A 25948-nucleotide genomic window follows, 5' to 3' on the forward strand; every position below is an offset into this window, starting at 1 on the left:
AGAGAGGGGTTAGAATAGTTAATAGGGATAGGCTTCAAAGGAAGAAAAACATACCCCTTTAAATTGCATGTTGACTAATGCCAGAAGTCTGTCCAATAAAAGAGAGGAACTGGAGTGGTTGATGTCTGAAGAAAATTATGACATAGTGGGTATAACAGAGACTTGGTTGAACGATAGCTGTGACTGGGCGGTCAACATACAGGGTTATAGTCTATTCAGGAAGGATCGGACAAAACGGAAAGGTGGAGGAGTTTGTCTTTATGTTAAATCAAGTCTGTAGGCCGCACTGCGGGAGGATAAATGGGAGGGAAATGATAATGTGGAGTCATTATGGGTAGAAATATATGGAAGAGCCAGAAGATCAATTACTGAGGCAAATAAACAAGGCAGCAAATCAGAATGAGGTGAGTATGGGGGATTTGACAATGGGGGACTTTAACTATCCTGATATAAACTTAGAGACTGAGACCTGTGAAACTCATAAAGGAAACATGTTTCTGACTATAGCTAAAGACAATTATTTGTCCCAAATGGTGCAGGGCCAGACCAGAGGGGGCGCACTACTAGACTTAATATTAACTAACAGACCTGACAGAGTAACGTGCAAGTAGAGTAATGTACAAGTAGAAGGACACCTAGGAAATAGTGAACATAATATAATACATCAACAAATGGAAGTCAATGAGAAAAAGAAAGATAGGGGAAGCACTCACGAACACCTGGTCTCAGTTGAGGAGCAGAAAGTTCCTTTATTCAGGTGCTATACAGAACAAACTGGTAGCCAGGGTGTTCGTGAGTGAGACCGGGTGTTCGTGAGTGCTTCCCCTATCTTTCTTTTTCTCATTGACTTCCATTTGTTGATATGTGCCGCTGTCCATAAGGGGTTAGAGCACCGAAGATCGGTGATTGGTGCACCGCTTGTGGTGAGCCACTGTGTAGGACTGTCCAGCACTCGCATTCATTTTTTGATATGCCAATGCAGGCCGGAGCCAGGTAGTGCCGATCACTATTTCTACACAGTTTCTATTTGCATTTGTCTTGTTTGGATCAGAGCACACCTCCATCATGGCTGAAGGTACGGGTGCTATTATGGACAATGGGTCGGACGACTCAGAGAGTGGACCCACAGAGAATGTGGAGGGTGCTTTCTCTGCTGGACGCCAGGATGCGAACAACTTCTTCACAGCGTGCAACTTGAAAGACGCACTCCAGGTTATGAGTATTAACCTGTTACACCGGCGTCCCTGGCGTCCAGCTTGTTCTGTATAGCACCTGAATAAAGGAAATTTCTGCACCGCAACTGAGACCGGGTGTTCGTGAGTGCTCCCATGCCAGACGTAAATGTACGTCCTGGTGAGCTGCTACTTTAAAGCACCAGGACGTACATTTACATCCTATACATAACCGCGAGCATCGGAGCGATGCTCGGGTCATGCACGGCAGGTCTCGGCTGCTGACAGCAGCCAGGGACCGCCCGGTAATGGCGGACATCCACGATCGCGCAATCAATACAGATGATTGCATCTGCAGCATTGCGGTCACAAAAATGAATGATCAGATCGCCTGCAGCGCTGCCGCGGCGATCCGATCATCCAGAATGGCAGACGGAGGTCCCCTCACCTGCCTCTGCTGCCTTCCATGGGTCTTCTGCTCTGGTCTGTGATTGAGCAGACCAGAGTAAAAGATGACCGATAATACCGATCAGTGCTATATCCTATGCATAGCACTGAACAGTATTAGCAATTGAATGATTGGGGACTATTGTAAAAATAAAAGTAAAAAAAAGTAAAAAAATTATTTAAATTGTCCCAATTGTCCCAATTTCTATTTTACCCCCAAAAAGTGTAAAAAAATATATTTTATATACATATTTGGTATCGCCGCATGCGTAAATTTCCAAATTATTAAAATAAAATGTTAATTATACCATACGTTGAATGGCATGAACGTAAAAAAAAAAAAAGTCCAAAATAGCTGCTTTTTTATAACATTTTATTCCCCAAAAAATGTATAAAAATGTATTAAAAGTTTTATATATGCAAATATGGTATCAATAAAAAGTACAGCCCCCATACTGCTGCTTATATGGAAAAATGAAAAAGTTATAGGTCTTCAAAATAGGCGGATTTTAAACGTACTAATTTGGTTAAAAAGTTTGCGATTTTTTTAAAGCGCAACAGTAATAGAAAAGTATGTTATAATGGGTAACATTTTAATTGTATTGACTCAAAGAATAAAGAACACATGTCATTTTTACCATAAATTGTACGGCGTGAAAACGAAATCTTCCAAAATTTGCAAAATAGTTTTTTTTTTATTTCCCCACACAAATTGTATTTTTTTTGGATTGCGCCATACATTTTATGATAACGTGAGTGATGGCATTACAATAGACAACCGGTCGCACAAAAAACAAGCCCTCATACTAGTCTGTGGATGAAAATATAAAAGTGTTATGATTTTTTGGAGGAAAAAACAAAAACGTAAAAATAAAATTGTCTGAATCCTTAAGGCCCAAATGGGCTGAGTCCTCAAAGGGTTAAGGTGGCAATAAATGACAAAAATAAAGCATTTAAACAGCTAAAACAGGATGGCAGTGAATAAGCATTAAAAAGCTATAGAGAAAAATGTAAAATATGTAAAAAGACAGATAAAAGCTGCAAAAATAGAGACAGAAAGCCAAAGACAGTAAAACTAACCCCAAAATGTTTTTTAACTACGGTATATAAATAGCAAAAAGGTTAAAAATGAAAGTGTTGGCCCTTTGCAATTTCTTACTCATCATTTTTAAACGGGGATCAGGAAAAAGCAAATATATTAAACAAATTCTTCTTCACTGTATTCACCTAGGAAAATGAAATGCCAGGTGAAATACAGCAAGATAAGGTAAACTCCCCAGTACTGGGGAAAATGAAATGCCAGGTGAAATACAGCGAGATAAGGTAAACTCCCCAGTACAGGTCACCTGTCTAACCCAGGAAGAAGTACAGTGCCGCCTACAAAAAATCTAAATAGACAAATCGCCAGGTCAAGATGGCATTTACCCCGTCTTCTAAAGGAATTAAGTAATATAATAGACAGACGCCTATTTTTAATATTCAGGTACAGGGACTGTTCCCCAGGACTGGTGCATGGCAAATGTAGTACCAATATTTTAAAAAAGGGGTCAAAATGTGACCCCGTGAACTATAGGCCTGTTAGTTTCACCTCCGTTGTATTGTATTTTGGAGTATATTGATAAAAATAAATGTATGACTCCATATCAGCATGAGTTTATGAGGGATCAGCCCTGTCAAACTAACCTGATCAGCTTTTATGAGGAGGTGAGCTCCAGACTGGACCAGGGGCAATTGCTGGATGTCGTATATATCAGGATTTTTCCAAAGCATTTGATACAGTGCCAAATAAAAGATTAGTGCATAAAATGAGCAGGATTGGACTGGGGGGAGAATGTGTGGGTAAGTAAATGGCTCAGTGATAGGAAACAGAGGGTGGTTATTAATGGTACTTATTCTGATTGGGTGACTGTTACTAGTGGGGTACCACAGGGGTCCGTCCTGGGTCCTGCTCTATTTAATATATTTCTTAATGACCTGGTAGAGGGGTTGAATAGTAAAGTAGCAATCTTTGGAGATGATACTAAACTCTGTAAAGTGGTAAACACTATAGAGGACAGTGCACTGTTACAAATGGATCTGGATAGGTTGGAGGTTTGGGCTGGGAAGTGGCAGAGGAGGTTCAACACTGATAAATGTAAGGTAATGCAAATGGAGAAGAAAAATCCAGGCTGGGATTATGTATTAAATGGGAGAACACTTGGGGCGACTGACGTGGAAAAAGACTTGGGTGTTTTAGTTAATAGTACATTTAGCTGCAGTTACCAGTGTCGGGCAGCTGCTGCCAAGGCTAATAAAATCATGGGGGGCATCAATAGGGGCATAGATACCCACGACAAGGAAATAATTCTACCGCTGTACAAATCACTAGTCAGACCACACATAGAATACTGTGTACAGTACTGGGCACCAGTGTATAAGACGGAGATAGTGGAGCTGGGGAGGGTTCAAAGACGGCAACCAGAGTAATACGGGGAATGGGAGGACTACAGTACCCAGAAAGATTATCAGAATAAAGTTTAGAAAAAAGTAGGCTTAGGGGCGACCTAATAACTATGTATAAATATATCAGGGCACAGTACAGAGATCTCTCCCATTACCTATTCATACCCAGGACTGTATCTATAACAAGGAGGCATCCTCTACGTTTAGAGGAGAGGAGGTTTCTACACCAGCACAGACGGGGGTTCTTTACTGTAAGAGCAGTGAGACTGTGGAATTCTCTGCCAGAGGAGGAGATCATGGTGAACTCTGTAAAAGAATTTAAAAGGGGTCTGGATGCATTTTTGAAGAATAATAACATTACAGGTTATGGATTCTAGATCTATATCAACTCAGTAGGGACTCATTAGGGTTATAGGTTGAACTTGGTGGACTCTGGTCTTTTTTCGACCTTATGAACTATGTTACTATGTTACTTTGGGTTGCTTGAGACCAAGTTGATACCTGAAAGGCACCATAATTGAAACCCAAAATAGTCACCTTACCTTGGCCTAAGGGAAATCTCATTTTGAAACCTTTAGGATACGTTCACACATACAGGATCCTGCGCAGATTTGATGAGCAGGATTTGTAACTGCAGATAAGAAGCTGTGCTCAGTCATTTAGTTTACATTGAAATCTCCAGCAGAAAATCTTGTGCATCAAATCCGGCGCATCAAATCTGCCTACATGAGAACATACTCATAAGAAGAAAGCCAGCATCAAGTCGCTTTCCTAAGACTCCAAAAGATTAACAGTTTCCAAAGACCACTAAGTTGTCCATGACCATAGTAGACCTCCAGTCTGGTTCAGACCACTTCTACCATTGGGTGCCAACTAGTGTGATTTTTCTCTGTCACCTCAAGGATCACAACATCTCCAGAACTAGCTCAGGACTCTCACTTTCATGGGTTAATGCTTTATCAACCGTACCAACTGTTTTTTTTTATCATGAAACTACTCCTGGCTAGAACAGTGCCCCCAATGTAACATTGGATTTGATTTTTTTTTTTTGCTCTAGTTTGTCCTCTTCCTGATGACCTGGCTTAATCCACCCCTTTGAAACATTAGGGATACCCCCTTTACCAACAGCCGGGCACTGTAGTTGGGTGTGCTCCATTAGAAAGCTATGGACCCTCTCAAGATATTTGTGCATCTCCCCCATTACCACTGCTCTCTGCCAGGAAGCTGCTCTCGGGCGGACGGTCCTCTCTAGCTACTGTGGCAACAGAAAAGCAGAGGGCTCCCACTTAACACCTGCATGTTCCCGATGGCATGCTGCATTTATGTAATCCAGAAGTATTAGAAGCAGTGCAGCTAACACTTCTATGATGGTTACAAATTGCATAAAATAGGCAGCTTGTATGTTTTCGGCTTCCTGACTACCTCCAGCAGCTGTTTACAGGCTGCAGAGGGCTGAAGAACTCTTCATCTCAAGCTAGATCATAATGCCAGTGGTGGGACAAACATCTAGGGGACACTTACTGTGGATAGGACATAAAGGTCCCAGATGGGAACACCAGTTAAAAGGAGGTTTATTGGAATGAGCAACCTTTAGGGGTTTACAATGTTTACAAGTGTTTTGTTTTATCTTACATTATACCCTACAATATAGTCCTAATATTATAACTTGGTAAATAATAAAAAATTAAAAAGTGTTTTTATTCCACCTTCTTTTGTAGTCTACGAATGGTTATCAGTCCCACTATCTACCTAGTTTATGATATCTATGTCCTTCTTATTGTCTGAAACCTGGCAGCTTGACAGCTGATTCATTATTGCTCTATAGATCTAATGTTGGAAGAATGACAGCGTGGCATCTGCTTTATCCAAGTTCCCAATAACCTATGTCTATTACCAAACAGAAACAATTGAGAAAGGTGGAACAATAGTCTTGTGTTAACTGGGCAAGTGCATGTATCTTTTGCTTAATGGCAGATTGGCAGGCTGGTATGTTTCATTTGGTGTGGATTTTGCCAACCCTGAATGTGTAGTTTGGAGGTGGCTGTCCATGCATTTCCTCCCCTGATTTATGTGATTAACAGGATGCAGACTTTCTGCTGTCTCTGCCTGGGCACAATTAGAGCAACAAATGAAGGCTAATGGAGGCATGGAGATGCGTGTCACATCCGTGTAATGCACTGATCATTTCAGTCCTAAGACAACGTTCTCATGACTAGTCGCTGTCGTAAACGCCTAGAACACATTGAACTGTATCATTGTTTCTCAGTGACAACATTACGATATGTAAAGAGCCAGTTAAACAGGGTAATCTATAAATGCGCAGACAAATATAGCATATTTGCAGTGTGAATAATGACAATGGAATCTTAGTTTTAGAAGATATTATGAAAATACAGAAAAGGTCTAGATGAATATTTACAGCAACAGTTCATTTTTTATAGGGGTTGTATTAGGACTTTTCAGAAACAGAGCCACTTGTTCATGGGCTATGTCTGCTGATGCAGTTCAGCTTTAACCCCTTAAGGACTCAGGGTTTTTCAGTTTTTGCACTTTCGTTTTTTCCTCCTTACCTTTTAAAAATCATAATCCTTTCAATTTTCCACCTAAAAATCCATATTATGGCTTATTGTTTGCGTCACCAATTCTAATTTGCAGTGACATTAGTCATTTTACCCAAAAGTTTACGGCGAAATGGAAAAAAAATCATTGTGCGACAAAATCGAAAAAAAAAAACCATTTTGTAACTTTTGGGGGCTTCCGCAGTGTATATTTCGGTAAAAATGACACCTTATCATTATTCTGTAGGTCCATATGGTTAAAATGATACCCTACTTATATAGGTTTGATTTTGTCGTACTTCTGGAAAATATCATAACTACATGCAGGAAAATTTATGCGTCTAAAAATGTCATTTTCTGACCCCTATAACTTTTTTATTTTTCCATGAACAGGGCAATATGAGGACTCATTTTTTGCGCCGTGATTTGAAGTTTTTATCAGTATGATTTTTGTTTTGATCGGACTTTTTGATCACTTTTTATTCATTTTTTAATGCTATAAAAAGTGACCAAAAATACGCTTTTTTGGACTTTGGAATTTTTTTGCGCGTACGTCATTGACCGTGTGGTTTAATTAATGATATACTTTTATAGTTCAGACATTTACGCACGCGGCGATACCACTTATGTTTATTTTTTTTTTATTTACACTGTTTTATTTTTTTATGGGAAAAGGGGGTGATTCAAACTTTTATTAGGGAAGGGGTTAAATGACCTTTATTAACACTTTTTTTTTGCAGTGTTATAGGTCCCATAGGGACCTATAACACTGCCCACACTGATCTCTCATGCTGATCACTGGCGTGTATTAACACGCCTGTGATCAGTGTTATCGGCGCTTGACTGCTCCTGCCATCGATCGGACACCGATGAGGCAGGTAAGGGCCCTCCGGGTGTCCTGTAAGCTGTTCGGGACGCCGCGATTTCACCGCGGTGGTCCCGAACAGCCTGACTGACTAGCCGGGATACTTTCACTTTCGAAGCGGCGGTCAGCTTTGACCGCCGCTTCTAAAGGGTTAATACCGCACATTGCCGAGATCGGCGATGTGTGGTATTAGCCGCGGGTCCCGGCCGTTGATGAGCGCCAGGACCGACGCGATGTGATGCGGGGTCGCAGCACAGCCCCGCTTCATATCGCGGGAGCCGGCGCAGGACGTAAATATACATCCTGCGTTGTTAAGGGGTTAAAGATGGTGTTAAGGATTAAAAAAACTTTAAGAGTGCCTCTCTTGTTAAATTTTATAGGGGGAGATTTATCAAAACCTGTCCAGAGGAAAAGTTTCCTAGTTGACCATAGCAACCAATCAGCTTCTTTCATTTTTAACAAGGCCTCTGCAAAATGAAAGAAGTGATGTGATTGGTTGCTATGGGCAACTGGGCAACTTTTCTTTTGCACAGGTTTTGATAAATCTCCCCCTTCCAGTTCCCTGCCCCCATAATGATAAACCACACCCTGCCTTTATTTTTTATCATTTGTTAGTTTTCCACCTTGATATTGCTCTGTATTTTCTGCTAGCCTCAGTCATATTTACAGACTGGGAAGGGGTGTTACCCAGCAGGTGTGACATCATCTGAAGCCATTCAGGGGAGAACTTCCTCCCTCACTCTGCTACACACAGCCCCGAGCAGTTCTATGCACCCCCCCCAGCCCCCCCCCCCCCCCCCCACACACACACACACACCCCTAGCACTCCAGACTGCATTTCCTGATTTTGGACTTTAGTGTTGAGTGCGAATATTCAAAATGCAAATTTTTACCGCGAATATAGCAATATATATTCGTAATGACGAATATTCAGTTTTTTTTTGTTTTCTTTTCACAGTACACATCACAACAATGATGTGTAGTGTGTAAAAAAAAGTCATCATCCCTCCCTGCTTCCAGCTTGTGGTCGGTGTAGAGCGCAAATATTTCGTATATGCGAATATGCAAATATTCGTGAATATCGGCACTTCCAGAGGACACTGATCCCTCCCTTCTTTTAGGTGAAAGAATAAAATCGTGCATGCACACTATGCGAATTTCATTAAGAATTTTCGCATGGAGAAAAGTAACGAACATAGTGAATATGCAAATTTCACGAACATAGGACAAATATTTGTCCATATATTCACGAAATATCATGAAGTCCAATATGGCCATTTTTTTTTAAACAAATTACATTAGAAAGATTTTTTATTTACCATAAGGAATACAATAGCAAAAAATTGTTTGAGGCGACCAGATGTTAGCTGCAAGTCAGTAGTAAACTGCAAAATGCCAGATCCACTTGCCGTTTTTCAGTTTGGCGTTTTTTTTAATCCTTTTGGCGTTTTTTAGCAATTATGGGCTCAGAGGCTGGTTTTTCAAAACGCCCAACAAAACCTAGTTTGGCGTTTTTTGCACAGAAATTGTGGCATTTTTCCCCCATAGAAGTCTATGGGAGAGCAAAAACGCCAAGAAAAACACCATGTTGGTTTTGACTTTGGCGTTTTTGTCAGCGTTTTTTATTCTTTTTTGGACTTTAACGATCCAAAAAAGTGGTGGAGATACCTTTTTAATTAAAATTTTGTAGGGTACCATTAAAAAAAAAATAATAAAAAAGATACAGTAGTGATGGAAAAAATAGTATTTAACGAAATGTATCTTTTTTATAATTAAATTTTTAAACAGGGATAAATTTATGTGGGCGGGGACCTAAAATATAGCCGACAATAATAAAAATGTAGTGTGTGTTTTTGAATTTGTTTTTTGTTTTTTTTTAGGTAGTACTGCTACTCCCAGCATGGAACACACTGTTCCATGATGGGAGTAGTAGTACTTGTACTAATTGACAGATCGCCTGTTGTGATCCTCCTTTATAATGTATAGATGCGGCCGGCCACTCTTCCATGGTCCCCTCCACTGCGTATATATACACTTATTCATGTTTCCGGCAGAGAGCTGTGATTGGCCAGATGGTTCCAGCCTATAGCAACTCTCTGTGGGAAATACGAACAGGTGTATATATACGTCAGTGTAGGGGACCATGGAAGAGCATCCGCATCTATACATTATACAGGAGGATCACAGCGGGTGTCAGGAGTGACACTCGCTGCGATCTGTCTATTAATGCAGGTACTACCACACTCAGCATGGAGCAGAGTGTGCTCCATGTTGGGAGTAGTAGTACCTGCAGTTAAAGGACAGCTCACAGTGGGTATCACTCTTGACATCTGCTGTGATCATCCTATCTATTGCCCAGATGCGGAGCGGCTTTCTCCTGTGCTCCGCATCTCTGCACTATACTCTGGCAGGTGTGAGATTGAAATTTTTGCCCCGTGCAGACTTGCCTCCGCTCCTTCCCTCAGCTCTCCGAAGTTAGAGCTGGGTGGGAGGGCAGAGCGAAGGCAGAGCGGGGGAAAAGAGGAGGTACATGCACTCCTCATCTCCCCTCTCCCTGCTCTGCCTTTGGAGGATGCAGGTCTGCACGGGAGAAAGAAGACAAAGCAGGGGAGAGAGGAAGTACACGTCTCCTCATCTCCCCTCCCCCTGCTCTGCCTGTGTTCACTGAACGGAACAGGATGATGACAAAGTGCACAGGCTGGGGATGTATACACTGCAGGGGCTGGGGGATAAATCTCAGTGATGTTAATAGAACATCACTGATTCATATTTCCCTCTGAGAGCTGTGATTGGCTGCAACCATCCGGCCAATACCCCACACACACTTTATTAAAAATGAATTAAAATTTTGTTATAAAAAAAAAAATTTGGTTAAAAAATTTTTTTCCATCCCTACTGCATCCTTTTTTTTTTTGTTTTTTTTTGGTACCCAACAAATTCGGGGAAAAAACGCCAAAGGGGCCAAAAAAGCCAATTTCCACACAAAGGTAAAAATGCCAGAAAAAATGCTAGAAAAAATGCTAGAAAAAACGCCAAAGCGCAGGGAAAAACAGTGGCAGTTTTTCTGGCGTTTTTAAGCCTATAAAAACGCAGGGCGAAAACCTCAGTGGAATTCTAGCCTTAATGAGAGTGCCCATTTAAATACTTTCTCGCAAAAAAACAAAAAAAAAAACAGATGTTAATTTGATTTCCCTATTTGATTTCCCTTAGTCCTAACAGCAGCAGAGATGTGGTATTCTACCCAACGCCTCTCCCCCTCCATTCATGTCTATGGGAGGGGGCATGGCTGCATGACCGCAGCCTCAAACCCAGTGTCCGGAACAGAAAGTTCATAATGCCGGGGTGGCGTGCAGGAGATCGCGGGGGACCCTCGCGATCAGACATCTTATCCCCTATCCTTTGGATAGGGCGATAAGATGTCTAGGTGCAGAGTACCTCTTTAACACCATAACTAATAACAGGTTTATAACTATTTACTTCAGGAGTATATAATTGGTTTGCTTTATATAATAATTTCTAGAATTTGCATAACACTTAACACTGTAGATTAAATCAACTAAAATATTAATTAGCTAAAGTTAGATAAAACAGACTAAAATTTTTATAATTTAGAGAACTAAAATATGAAATAAAACTAAATTTTATTTATGTCAAAAGATTATGACTAAATCTCATTTACATAAGTGAATTTTAAAGCACATGGGTTGCTGTTCAGATGCTGCGCAAAAGATGTTTCAGTAGTCACATCCAATGCAATGCAAGTTCATGAGATTTCTGGCAGATCTGTACCACTTGTTTTAGCAGTGGACTACAGAGTTGACTGGAATTTGGAGATTAGATCCTGCCTACACAACTAAATCAGAGATACACTTTAAACAAATTAGAAATGGCTTGTGTGGCGTTCCTATGTCTTTTACCAGAAGAAAATGATCTTTCCTCACAAGAAGAGTCCCTGTTGGCAGTAGCTTCATAAATCTAAAGAAAACAAGCAGGGCTCCTCATAGGACAGTATGTTTTGAACAAGAAAGGATGTAAGCGGGTGTATGATTCATAAACGTTTCAGTGGTCCTCTCACCTGGTACGGTTGTGTAACTGACACGACTACACAAGCGCATAAGATTAGTGGTGCAGCCTCCCGGTATCGGATCCAGCACTAAGCAAGCCGATTCAGAGCAGGATGTGGATATGGAGAAAAAAAAACGGTTCCACGGCGCAGTCCACAGATTTAATCAGATGATGGTGTAAGTAATATAAATATTTATTAAGCCAAGGTGCAACGCATTTTGGGGCTTAGGATCCCCTTCATCAGGCAAGAAGGCATCATAACATGTATAACAGACTGGTGCCTTTAAATAGGATCTTTTTGGTGCCAAACAAATAAGGCTCCGCCCAGTGGGTATGGCCTCAATGGGCAGAAGAGCCCATAGCAGCATGGATATAATGTATAAATTAAAATAACAACATATGAAATTAGTTTGCATTAAAACATTCCACATATAAAAAAAAAAAAATATATATATATATATATATATATATATATATATATATATACCTTAGAATACATATACTTAGCATAGAAACAATTATCAGGCTCAAAGAGGCGCACGTCGCCAGACCTACGGCGCATGCGTCAACTCCCGATGATAATAATGATGGCGGGCAGAGGTGACGAAAGCGCAAGCGCCCGCCCGCTCCGTTTGAAGGATACAGCGTCGGCACGCACGCGCACCAGGACAAGAAGGAGGCACTCTATGTAGATATAGTGCACGCGCGCCCCGAATGCCAGAGGTAAACAAACACGTGCCAGCGAGGCACACATGCGCCAGCCACCCGGCAGACCAGACTCAATGCAATATGCATAAAGGAGTTGCACGCATGCGCCAGCCCCAAATAAAACCGGACAAGGTGGTGAATATCACACAAAGGGTCGGGCAAGGTAAGTACCAAGAGTGATGGCAAACTCTCATTAATAATATATATTAATAATATGTATGTTCTAATTATGCGTATTTTACTAGTAATTGGTTTTGTCGTGCATTTATGTCATGGCATTTATGTCATGGCATGAAGTTAATTTAATTCTGTTTAGTTTTTTGCTTCAGCCATATTTATTCTTATCCTACCATTATTATCTTCTTTCCAATATATATTATTAATTAGAGTTTGCCATCACTCTTGGTACTTACCCTGCCCGGCCCTTTGTGTGATATTCACCACCTTGTCCGGTTTTATTTGGGGCTGGCGCATGCATGCAACTCCTTTATGCATATTGCATTGAGTCCGGTCTGCCGGGGGCTGGCGCATGCATGCCTCGCCGCCACGTGTGTTTGTTTACCTTTGGCGTTCGGGGCGCCAACGCTGTATCCTTCACATGGAGCGGGCAGGCGCTTGCGCTTTCGTCACCTCCGGCCATCATCATAGTTATCATCGGGAGTTGACGCATGCGCCTGATAATTGTTTCTATGCTAAGTATATGTATTCTAATGTATGTATATATATATATATATATATATATATATTTTTTTTTTTTTTTTTTTTTTTTTTTATATGTGGACTTTTTTAATGCAAACTAATTTCATATGTTGTTATTTTAATTTATACATTATATCCATGCTGCTATGGGCACTTCCGCCCATTAAGGCCACGCCCACTTATTTGTTTGGCGCTAAAAAGATCCTATTTAAAGGCACCAGTCTGTTATACATGTTATGATGCCTACTTGCCTGATGAAGGGGATCCTAAGCCCCGAAACGCGTTGCACTCCTTGGCTTAATAAATATTTATATTACTTACACCATCATCTGATTGAATCTGTGGACTGCACCGTGGAACCGTTTTTTTTTCTCCATATCTACATCCTGTTGGCAGTAGGAAGTTTAGTGTATGATGTGGTTTTATTATTGTGGTGCACTGTGCCAAAATTTTATGCACCACAAGTACTCAGGAACATTTTTCAAAACTAATATAGGGAAATATGGGGAAAACACACAGTGGGGTTATAAAGACCCTAAAAACCTAAATTTTTAACCCCTTAAGGACCAGAGTTTGTTTTCATTTTTCATATTTTCCACCTCACTTTCTAAAAATCAGAACACTTTCAAATTTTGCACATACAGACCCATATGATGGCTTGTTTTTTGTGACATCAATTGTACTTTGTAATGACATCAATCATTTCACCACAAAATCTACGGCAAAACCCAAAAAAAAATAATATTTGTGGGGCAAAATTGGAAAAAAAACACCATTTTGTAGTTTTTGGGGGCTTCCGATTCTACGCAGTGCACTTTTCTGTAAAAATGACACCTTATCTTTATTCTGTAGGTCCATATGGTTACAAGGATACCTCATTTATATAGGTTTTATTTTATTTTACTGCTTAAAAAAATTATAACTACAGGCACCAAAATTAGTATGTTTAAAATTGTCATCTTCTGAACAAACGTATTTTTTTTTTCTGTATACAGGGATATATGAAGGCTCATTTTTTGCGTCATGATCTAAAGTTTTTATTGGTCCCATTTTTGTTTAGATTTTTGGATTTTTATAGTTAGGACATTTACACACATGACAGTGGCACATTTGTTTATGTTTATTTTTGTATATATATATATATATATATATATATATATATATACACATTTTTTTATTTATTTTTTTATGAGAAAAGGGGGGTGATTCAAACTTTTATTAGGGAAGGGGTTAAATCACATTTATGAACTTTTTTGTTTAACTTTCTTTTTTTTACAGTTTTTTAAATTCCCATAGGGGACTATTACATGCAATCCTTAGATTGCATTCACTGAACAATGCTATACCACAGCATAGCATTGATCAGTGTTATCTGTGCTCGATTGCTCCTGCCTGCAGAGCCTGGAAAAGGGACATGTCAAATAAATTATATATTTATTCACATATAGAATGTCTACTTTATGTTGGCATCATAAAATTGACATGTTTTCACTTTTTGAAGACATCAGAGGGCTTAAAAATATAGCAGCAGTTTTCCAATTTTTCACGAAAATTTCAAAATCTGAATTTTTCAGGGACCAGTTAAGTTTAAAGGGGTATTCCAGGAAAAACTTTTTTTTATATATATCAACTGACTCCAGAAAGTTAAAAAGATTTGTAAATTGCTTCTGAAGTTAAGGTTGTTCTTTTCTGTCTAAATTCTCTCTGATGACACCTGTCTGGGGAAACGCCCAGTTTAGAAGCAAATCCCTATAGCACACCTCTTCTTAACTGGGTGTTTCCCGAGACAGGTTTTTCGTTAAAGTGGGATGTGAAAATGAAAAATTTTATTTCTAACACTAAAATGCTGGTGTTACCCCAAACTTTTCATTTTCACAAGGAGTAATAGGAGAAATGCCCCCTAAAAATATTTTCATTTTTATGGACCACTGTTCAAAAAATCTGGCAGACACCAGTGGGGTGTAAATGCTCACTTCACCCCTTATTACATTCCATGAGGGGTGAAGTTTCCAAAATGGGGTCACATGTTGGTGTTTTATTTTTTGCATTCATGTCAGAACTGCTGTGCAAATCACCAATTTAGGCCTCAAATGTACATGGCGCTCTCTCACTCCTGAGCCCTGTTGTGCATCCGCAGAGCAATTTACACACACATATGGGGTATTTCCGTACTCAGGAGAAATTGTGTTACAAATTTTGGGGGTATTTTTCTCCTTTTACCTCTTGTAAAAATGAAAAGTATGGGACAACACCAGCATGTTAGTGTAAAATGTTTTTTTTTTTTACACTAACATGCTGGTGTAGCTCCTAACTTTTCCTTTTCATAAGGGGTAAAAGGAGAAAAAGCCGCCCAAAATTTGTAACAAAATTTCTCCTGAGTAAGGAAATACCCCATATGTGGCTCCTGTGTACTCCTGAGTAAGGAAATACCCCAGAACTGTTGCATTGAAATATGACAGTGCTCTGAAGTGAGAGAGCCCCATTTGAGAACTAAATTAGGAATTTGCAATAGGGGCGGACCCGGATACAAGGATGGTGCTTCAGTCAATAGCGGTCCGGCAATACTGGGAGTTGTTGTTTTGCAACAGCTAGAGGCTCCATTTAGGAAACACTGCCGTATGAGACATTTTTCATTTTTATTTGGGGGGGAGGGGGGTAACTGTGTAGGGGTGTAGTGTATTTGTAGTGTTTAACTTTTAATTTTGTGTTAGTGTAGTGTAGTGTTTTTAGGGTACAGTCACACGAGCGGAGGTTCACAGTGAGTTTTCCGCTGCGGCGGAATATTTGCCGCAGCTCAAACTTGTAGATGGAAACCCATTGTAAACCCTTGCCTGTGTGAATGTAGCCTGTACATTCACATGGGGGGGGGGGGGGGGGGCAAACCTTCAGCTGTTGCAAAACTACAACTCCCAGAATGCACTGACAGACAGTACATGCTGGGAGTTGTAGTTTTGCAACTTTTAGGCCACAGTGAAGATTACTTACCAGCGATCTTCACTGCAACCTCCTCCACCGCCGCACTTTACGGCCGTACTCTTCCTGCCGCCGCCCGATGTCTCTGCCGCTGCAGCTGCTCCGATGCCGCCGCCACTCTGGTAAGCCAGTGCTCACCCCCCCCCCATGCCGCACTTGCTCTTTAAACCTTCAACCCCCAACTGTCATTGGTCGGTCAGCCTGACCAACCAATGGCAGGGGATAGGGGACAGGACAGCTCTGATCATTATTATTTTCCGGTTAGTGACCGGATTAGCATGGAATCGCCACAAATCGCCGGTCTGAATTGACATGGGGGGGTCATTGCCCCGGGAGGCCTACTGCTAGATATCAGCAGTCATCCCTGTCCTATCACCGCCTGGCGAGGGTGTGAGGGCGTACCTGGATGCCCTCCATCCCCAAAAGGTTAAACAGTCCATGTCAATAACACATATGGTACAGAATCAGCAGACAAACAGTAAACAGGAACCAGTCAGGACAGGCAATGAGTCAAACCAAGAAAGCAGTGCCGTAGGAAGTCAGCTGACAGGAGAATGGTTAGGGTACAGGCAAAGGTCAGGTCACAGGAAATCAGAACAATGATTGAAATACAGGAAAGGCACAAAGTAAAAACCCCATCAAGTTTAAATATCTCTCCTTTGGGAGGCATGAGCGCAGGATCTGATTGGCCTGGTGCTCACACCAGACCTTCTCTCTGCATCACTCAGTGATGAACGGCAACATGGTGCATTTGTCTGAAAAATAGAAGATGCTGCGGCCGCCAAGGAAGGAACAGAGATGGTGCTGTAAATGTAAGGTGCTCGTTTTTAAAGCCCAGGCAGCAGTTCTGTGCATTTATGCCACTTATTGTCAAGCAGCAAAACTCATTAAGAAAATTGTTATGAACCATTATAATATTTACTTGCACAATGTAGTATCACCAAGTGTTTAAAGGGGTTATCCAGGAATCCTAAAACAGACCTTTTTGCTTTCAAAGACCTCTCCCTCCTTGTCTCCAGGTTGGGTGTTATTCTGCAGCTCAGTTCCATTGAAGTGAATGGAGCCAAGTTGTAATACCACACCCAACCTGGAGACAAGGAGGGCCTGGAATACCCAATTAAAGTGTACAGCAATGTATACTACCGAGCTAAGTGCTGGAGGACACTCATGTTCAGTTACTCTCTCTATCCAGCTAATAAGTTAAGTGCTGGAGGACACACATGCTCAGTTACATGCTATATGCTCTCCCACTTGAACTTTACTGAAAAAGGCAGTATAACATTTCTTACAGATTTCCACAGAGGTGACCAGGACACAGGGAACCTCTCAGGCTTGCTTGGACTAGTAGTGATAATAATAATAATAATGCAGGCCACCGTGCTACTGTTAGGACTTTGGTAGGGACAGTAGAGACTTGACTTGTAGACATAGATGAGACATACAGATTAGATGTGGCTGCAGACTTGTAGGCGTTGGTCTAGCTGTACTGGACTGAACATATACAGGACTGGTGCTTGCTTTACTGTCCAGGAGGTGAAGGTAGAAGAGAGGAAGAGACCTAGTGTGGAGACTACAGCCCTTTACATATCAGGGGGCTAGACTAAAGCCCATTGGTAGCTGGTGCCTGTGGTTACCTGTGCCTCTGGAACTCTGGGTATCAGGTGATCACATATCACATGAGCATATCCAGGGCCGGTTTTAGGCTTAGCATGGCCCTAGGCAAAATCAAAAAAGGGGCCCCAAAAGTCCTAGTAGTGCACTAACCAGATTTCAAAATTTTTGGTCACTTCAAATACTATAAAAAATATCTAAAAAGCTATTGAAAAGTCCCATCAAAACAAAAATGGTACCGATAAAAACTACAAATCACAGCACAAAAAATGACCCTCATACATCCCCATTTACAGAAAAATATGAGTTATGGGGATCAGAATAGTACAATTTTATTTTTTGTATAGTTCCCCCCACATTAGGTAAAGAGTATAGCTCCCCCACATTAGGTTGGCAGTATAGTTCCCCCCATATTAGTTGCAGTATAGTTCCCCACATTAGGTGCAGTATAGTTCCCCACATTAGGTGCAGTATAGTCCCCCACATTAGGTGCAGTATAGTTTCCCACATTAGGTGCAGTATACAGTAGTCCCCCACATTAGGTGCAGTATAGCTCTCCACATTAGGTGTAGTATAGTTCTACACATTAGGTGCAGTATAGTTCCCCCACATTAGTTGCAGTATAGTCCCCCACATTAGGTGCAGTATACAGTAGTCCCCCCACATTAGGTGCGGTATACAGTAGTTCCCCACATTAGGTGCAGTATACAGTAGTCCCCCCACATTAGGTTCATTATACAGTAGCCCCCCCACATTAGGTGCAGTATACAGTAGTTCCCAAACATTAGGTGCAGTATACAGTAGTTCCCCCACATTTGGTGCAGTATACAGTAGTTCCCCCACATTAGGTGCAGTATACAGTAGTTCCCCCACATTAGGTGCAGTATGCAGTAGTTCCCCCACATTAGGTGCAGTATACAGTAGTTCCCCCACATTAAGTGCAGTATACAGTAGTTCCCCCACATTAGGTGCAGTGTAGTTCCCACACATTAGGTGCAGTATAGTTCCCCCACATTAGGTGCAGTATGTTCCCCCACAGACATACAGCCTTCAGCCATATACAGTGTATGGTTGTAGGCTGTATGTCTGTTTACTGCCCCGCTTGAGTATTCCGACCACCGCTCCTGTGGGCCATAGCAGTAGATCCCGGGAGCGGCGGTCGGAACACTGAACATGACCGCAGGTCACTTACCACACCCGCGCGTGCTCCTCACTGCTCCGCTGTGCTGTTGCTATGGGCACACGCACGGGACATCAATGATGTCCCTGCGTGCGCTTCCTCCGAGGAGCCCCAGGGTTTTTAAAGTTATCGCGGGGCCACTGAAAGGTAAACGGGGCATCCTTGTGTCCTGAAAAGATCTTTCGGGACACAGGGATGTCCCGAATGTGATGGGGGCCCCCTGCGGGCACGGGGTCCGGGCTGCTTATCTTTAACAAGAAGCCAACTCTGCGGCCACTTTAAAACAGTCCCCCCCCCTACTGAGCAGCCGGCAGGGGACCCCCTGGGGAATGGGGGCACTAGGCAATTGCCTGGTTTGCCCCGCTCTAACGTCGGCCCTGAGCATATCACATGACCTTAGGAAGGTCCTATACAGTTTAAACATCCTAATAACCTTTGTACATAGTTAATATTCATTGTACAATAAACATACTGAAATAAACATACAGAATTAATGTACAATAGAAATCATAATAATGATCTAGGGGATCCTGCAGGAGAGCCCTGTGGACTTGAGGGACTCTACCTGAGGGGACTTTAGGAACTGTACAGAACCACGTTCTGTATCGGGACACGACACACACATGCTCAGTTACTCTTCCCATCCAGCCGATGAGTTGAGAGCTGGGGGACACACATGCTCAGTTACTCTCCCCTTCCAGCTGATGAGTTGAGCGCTGGGGGACACACATGCTTAGTTACTCTCCCCATCCAGCTGATGAGTTGAGCGCTGGGGGACACACATGCTTGGTTACTTTCTCCATTAACGTAATGAGCTGACCACTGGAGGACACGCCTCCTCAATCACACTCCTCACAACTAGGTATTTGCATAGTGATCCTCTGGTCAGTACAGGGAAGCCAACAGAAATAGCTTTCTACCATGTTTGTCAGTGAAGAAGTGAAGAAGGCTCTTTCTGCCAGGGAATTTAAAAGGACCATATTATCAGCTGCTAGAGGGAGGAGAAGACTAATTCTGTCCACCAGTAGTACAGATTAGTAGCAGCACCAAGGGCGACACATAGGTGATGAAAAGGGTATTTTTTATGCTAGAAACAGCAGTGGCACCTAGGCCCTGGTGTTTGAGAGGCCCAAAATCTGCTCTATCACACCACTGTTATAAATGGTACATGGTGGGTTATGGGCATGTTAACAGATTTGGCATTGGACACCAGGAGCTTCGGCATATGCCTCTAACATTGGCAATCCTAGTTCTCTCATTATAATGGAAGCAGAAATCCTAGCATGGCTTGTTAAAACTTGTAGCTTCACAATAAAAGGATTTCAGGAACTGAATGTGTCTTTGTGTCTTGTACTGTATGGTTACACTATTGAGCCGCTAGATATTAATATAGTATATCTGCTCTGTCTTCTTTTGAAGGTCATCACAGCAGGGGTTAGTCTTGCTCTAACCTCTCTTCAGGACCAGTGTGAAAATCTCCACAATAGTTCAAACTTTACAGGTGAGTCATAAAATGTGCAGTAAGAGAATTGAGATGATTCACGTCTGGGGTCCCGATAGAGGGTATGTTTTTTTTTTTTTTTTTTTTTTTTTTTTTTTTTACATCAACACAGTCGAAGGATCTAAGCTGGATTTAGGTAATAGATTACAAAGCTGCCGCGCAGGGTGCCAGTTTGCTTTTATGCTGTTTATAAGAGTCTAACACATTTAACAATGTGATTTATGTGTTAAGCATAGTGAACAGAAGCCCATTACATAATGAGATATACAAATACTGCATTCACAGTAAATGCATATCTTCTCTATTTTATTTTTAAAAAGGGGGAACAGGAAGAGTGTGATATTGCAGGGTACCCCTGAGGGTTTGGTCACTTGGGACTGGTGACCACCTTTCTGGAGGATATGATACAGCAAGAATGACACAGACTCTTGAATGCAGAACTCATAATAACAACTTTCCTAGTGATAGGCTCTTATGTTTGGTGGTTACAGAAAGATATATTATAATATTAAAATTATAAAAAATGCAATTTAGAGGGTATATAGACAATCAGATACTAGAAAATGACATGCTAATTGTTCAAACAAGAAGAGTGCGGGTCCTGCTCACAAGAGCTTACAGTTTTTTTCTGCAACTTTCCCATTCTGCTCAGTATGAAATGTAAACATCCACTTACCTCCCGCTGCTTCTCCGGTGCCTCCATTGTCCTGCTGCAGTTCTTGGTGCGATGTCCCACCTAGGTCAGTGATTGGCCTAGCGGCAATGTGATGAATCAAGTACTGGCACCGGTCTTCTTCCTGGTGTTGGGGCACAGTACATTATACTAAGATACGAGGGGAGAGAAAAAAGATGCAGGGGGCGCTCCATGAGAAAGTATATTCACTGATGTGCACCCTCTACCACACCAACAGTGATATACCGACCTTAGAAAAGCCGCACTGGGACCTGTGCAGCCCTTATGTTAGATGAGCTGCAGCTCTCCCACCGGCATCGGACTCCTAGGTAAGAAGCCGAAACGCGTTGTCCTAATACTTTCAATAAAATTTCGTTATCCTGCACCGCCTGAGTATTCCTGTAATTTCACCACTTGAGCAGCGCCTCCATTGTACCGGCTTTTTCCCACATTATCTCCCTACATTACATTATACTAAGGAACTGGCTCCTCTTAAGTTTCAGTATAGAGGCACAGAATGTGGGCTTCCTGCCACTTTTGAAGGAAGAGTCTCCTACTTGGATCCTGCAGAGGCCAGGGAGGGATCCCAGCACTCCTGATTCCTACCATCCTACTGTATACCCCTTCTTAACTCTGACCTTATAATATATTCTCTACTTTATTTACTCAGATAAAACTTTCTTTATGCCCTGCAGAGTGACTGCTATCAACCTCAGTAGGCTGTTTCTCAATAGAGATGCTGCCCATAGAGATGATAGTATAGCCCTGGCTCTTTTTGTGTCCTCTGTAAACTCTATAGAATGGGCTCTGGCAGGTAATGAAGTATTTGAACTTTGGTCCTAAATTTCTTTCCTGAGGCTACTATATGATTATCCAACAGCTATGGTGAAATCCAATTTAGATGTTTTGTCTTCCTTTCCTTTATGGTGGCACACTAGACAGGGTTGTCCCATGTTCACCTTAGCTATCAAACCATTTGCCAGTGCCATACTTCACTCTGAATCAATATGTGGAATACAAAAGTTTCCCTGTATGTTGAAAACACACTGGTTTATCTGGAGGAAACGGGTCCCTCTCTGGCTTCCCTCTTAGACATGGTATGGAAATGTGTTCTCTGTGTGAATTGGGTCAAGTCAGAGATTTTTTACTTCTAGTTGGGAACTTGAGATCTCCTTTTTAACACTTAGGGGGTACTACCTGTTAGTAAAATTAAAGGGGTACGCCGGTAGAAAACTATTTTTTCAAATCAACTAGTGCCAGAAAGTTCAACAGATTGGTAAATTACTTCTATTAAAAAATCTTAATCCTCCCAGTACTTATCAGCTGCTGTATACTACAGAGGAAGTTGTGTAGTTCTTTTCTGTCTGACCACAGTGCTCCCTGCTGACACCTCTGTCCATGTCAAGAACTGTCTGGAGCAGGAGAGGTTTGCTATGGGGATTTGTTCCTGAGGCAGACAGAGGTGCAGTAGTGTGGTCAGACTGCACAGTAATGTGGTCAGACTGCAAAGAACAACTGAACTTCCTCTAGTATACAGCATCTGATAAGTACTGGAAAGATTAAGATTTGTAATAGAAGTAATTTACAAATCTGTTTGACTATATGGAACCACTTTATATGTAAAAGTATATATATATATATGTATATATATATATATATATATATATATATATATATATATATACATATATACACATACATATATATGTGTATATATATATATATATATATATATATATATATATATTCCACTGGAGCACCCCTTTAAGTATGCTGAAGTGACTGGCAACTTTTCCCAATACAGACAGCTTAACCTTGTTTCTCACCTGTCTCTACTTGGAAATATTAACAGGGTAAACCTCCAAGATAAAATATGCTAACACAGCAGGTGTCAAAGGACCAAGAGGGATTGGCTGATCCCAATTTTTGCTATTATCTTTTCTTCAAACAGCTGGTGTATGCTGCCTAAATGTTTATATGAGGAATGCAGCTATTTCTTTGTACAGGGCACCTACCCCATTTATTGTACACATTAAAATCTAGCATGTGGCCTCTTTCCCCCCTTAGAATCAGTTGCACGAGCTTGGAGGACTGCTTATAAACACTTTGGACCCTCGCTCTCAACGTGTGTCTTGTTATAACACAACACTCATCTGAACCATTTTGCTGCTTCACCATGCAGGTCATTTCACTCCTTTGTTTCCCCCCAGTATTTGTCTGTCCTGCCTAAAAATACATTCTCTTGGGCATGTTCTCTATTCTCAATTTGGCTCTCTTTCTGTCCTACTGAGGTATTCCAAATTGAAGGATCTCTTGTGATCTCCGGATCTATCTAAGCTGCTGACCTTTATATATGAGCTTTTACATTCTACTTCAGTGTTTCCTAACCTTTTTTGGGTCGGGGCACCCCTCAGAGTTCGACAAGCAAAAAAAAAAAAAAAAAGGAAAAACCACAAAGCATTATCTCTATATCTGTAGGTATGTAGATTACAGTGCTCCTTTATACAGCAACTCACAGATGACGTCTTCTCTAATCAGCATCGTTCCCTTCTCTTCTCCATCTAGTCTGGGCCATTATGACAATTTCTTTCAGCCACAATTCTTTACCGTTAAACCTGCAAAACAAATCTATTAGGCTCCACAGATTTTTTTTACATGGGTGACAGAGGGGTGTAGAGGAGTGTACATGGGTGACAGGGGTGTACATGGGTGACAGAGGGGTGTAGTGGAGTGTACATGGGAGACAGAGGGGTGTAGAGGAGTGTACATGGGGGACAGAGGGGTGTAGAGGAGTGTACATGGGTGACAGAGGGGTGTAGAGGAGTGTACATGGGTGACAGGTGGGTGTAGAGGAGTGTACATGGGTGACAGGGGTGTAAAGGAGTGTAAATGGGTGATAGATGGGTGTACATGGGTGACAGAGGTGTGTAGAGGAGTGTACATGGGTGATAGATGGGTGTACATGGGTGACAGAGGGGTGTGGAGGAGTGTAGATGGGTGACAGGGGTGTACATGGGTGACAGAGGGGTGTAGAGGAGTGTAAATAGGTGACAGATGGGTGTACATGGGTGACAGATGGGTGTACATGGGTGACAGAGGTGTGTAGAGGAGTGTACATGGGTGATAGATGGGTGTACATGGGTGACAGAGGGGTGTGGAGGAGTGTACATGGGTGACAGGGGTGTACATGGGTGACAGAGGGGTGTAGAGGAGTGTACATAGGTGACAGATGGGTGTACATGGGTGACAGAAGGGTGTAGAGGAGTGTACATGGGTGAGAGATGGGTGTAGAGGAGTGTACATGGGTGATAGATGGGCATATATGGGTGACAGAGGGGTGTAGAGGAGTGTACATGGGTGACGGGTGTACATGGGTGACAGAGGGGTGTAGAGGAGTGTACATGGGTGATAGATGGGTGTATATGGTTGACAGGGGTGTGTAGAGGAGTGTACATGGGTGATAGATGGGTGTACATGGGTGAGAGAGGGGTGTAGAGGAGTGTACATGGGTGACAGAGGGGTGTAAAGGAGTGTACATGGGTGACAGATGGGTGTAGAGGAGTGTACATGGGTGACAGAGGTTTGTAGAGGAGTGAACATGGGTGATAGATGGATGTACATGGGTGACAGAGGGGTGTAGAGGAGTGTACATGGGTGACAGAGGTGTACATGGGTGATAGAGGGGTGTAGAGGAGTGTACATGGGTGGTAGATGGGTGTATATGGTTGACAGAGGTGTGTAGAGGAGTGTACATGGGTGATAGATGGGTGTACATGGGTGAGAGAGGGGTGTTGAGGAGTGTACATGGGTGACAGAGGGGTGTAAAGGAGTGTAAATGGGTGACAGATGGGTGTACATGGGTGACAGAAGGGTGTAGAGGAGTGTACATGGGTGAGAGATGGGTGTAGAGGAGTGTTCATGGGTGATAGATGGGTGTATATGGGTGACAGGGGTGTAGAGGAGTGTAAATGGGTGATAGATGGGTGTACATGGGTGACAGAGGGGTGTAGAGGAGTGTACATGGGTGACAGGGGTGTACATGGGTGACAGAGGGGTGTAGAGGAGTGTACATGGGTGAAAGGGGTGTACAGGGGTGACAGGGGTGTAGAGGAGTGTACATGGGTGATAGATAGGTGTACATGGGTGACAGAGGTGTGTAGAGGAGTGTACATGGGTGATAGATGGGTCAACATGGGTGACAGAGGGGTGTAGAGGAGTGTACATGGGTGACAGGGGTGTACATGGGTGACAGAGGGGTGTAGAGGAGTGTACATGGGTGATAGATGGGTGTACATGGGTAACAGAAGGGTGTAGAGGAGTGTACATTGGTGACAGATGGGTGTACATGGGTAACAGAAGGGTGTAGAGGAGTGTACATGGGTGACAGAGGTGTACATGGGTGATAGAGGGGTGTAGAGGAGTGTACATGGGTGGTAGATGGGTGTATATGGTTGACAGAGGTGTGTAGAGGAGTGTACATGGGTGATAGATGGGTGTACATGGGTGAGAGAGGGGTGTTGAGGAGTGTACATGGGTGACAGAGGGGTGTAAAGGAGTGTAAATGGGTGACAGATGGGTGTACATGGGTGACAGAAGGGTGTAGAGGAGTGTACATGGGTGAGAGATGGGTGTAGAGGAGTGTACATGGGTGATAGATGGGTGTATATGGGTGACAGGGGTGTAGAGGAGTGTAAATGGGTGATAGATGGGTGTACATGGGTGACAGAGGGGTGTAGAGGAGTGTACATGGGTGACAGGGGTGTACATGGGTGACAGAGGGGTGTAGAGGAGTGTACATGGGTGAAAGGGGTGTACAGGGGTGACAGGGGTGTAGAGGAGTGTACATGGGTGATAGATAGGTGTACATGGGTGACAGAGGTGTGTAGAGGAGTGTACATGGGTGATAGATGGGTCAACATGGGTGACAGAGGGGTGTAGAGGAGTGTACATGGGTGACAGGGGTGTACATGGGTGACAGAGGGGTGTAGAGGAGCGTACATGGGTGATAGATGGGTGTACATGGGTAACAGAAGGGTGTAGAGGAGTGTACATTG

At 42.4% G+C, this 25948-nt stretch overlaps 1 protein-coding gene across 3 annotated transcripts in view; it reads left to right on the forward strand.

The window, feature by feature from the left end:
- CRHR1 (corticotropin releasing hormone receptor 1) overlaps nt 1–25948 on the forward strand; it is a 212027-nt gene that overhangs the window by 98512 nt on the left and 87567 nt on the right. For 2 of the 3 annotated variants that reach the window (XM_056547987.1, XM_056547988.1), the window contains one exon: nt 20140–20221. The exons of the other annotated variant lie outside the window; for it this stretch is intronic. In XM_056547987.1, the coding sequence (XP_056403962.1) occupies nt 20140–20221 (82 nt within the window). The remainder of the gene's footprint in view (nt 1–20139; nt 20222–25948) is intronic. 3 annotated transcript variants of the gene reach the window in all.

The sequence above is a fragment of the Hyla sarda genome, chromosome 12 (genome assembly GCF_029499605.1).
Source record: "Hyla sarda isolate aHylSar1 chromosome 12, aHylSar1.hap1, whole genome shotgun sequence".
NCBI classification, from domain to species: Eukaryota; Metazoa; Chordata; class Amphibia; order Anura; family Hylidae; genus Hyla; species Hyla sarda.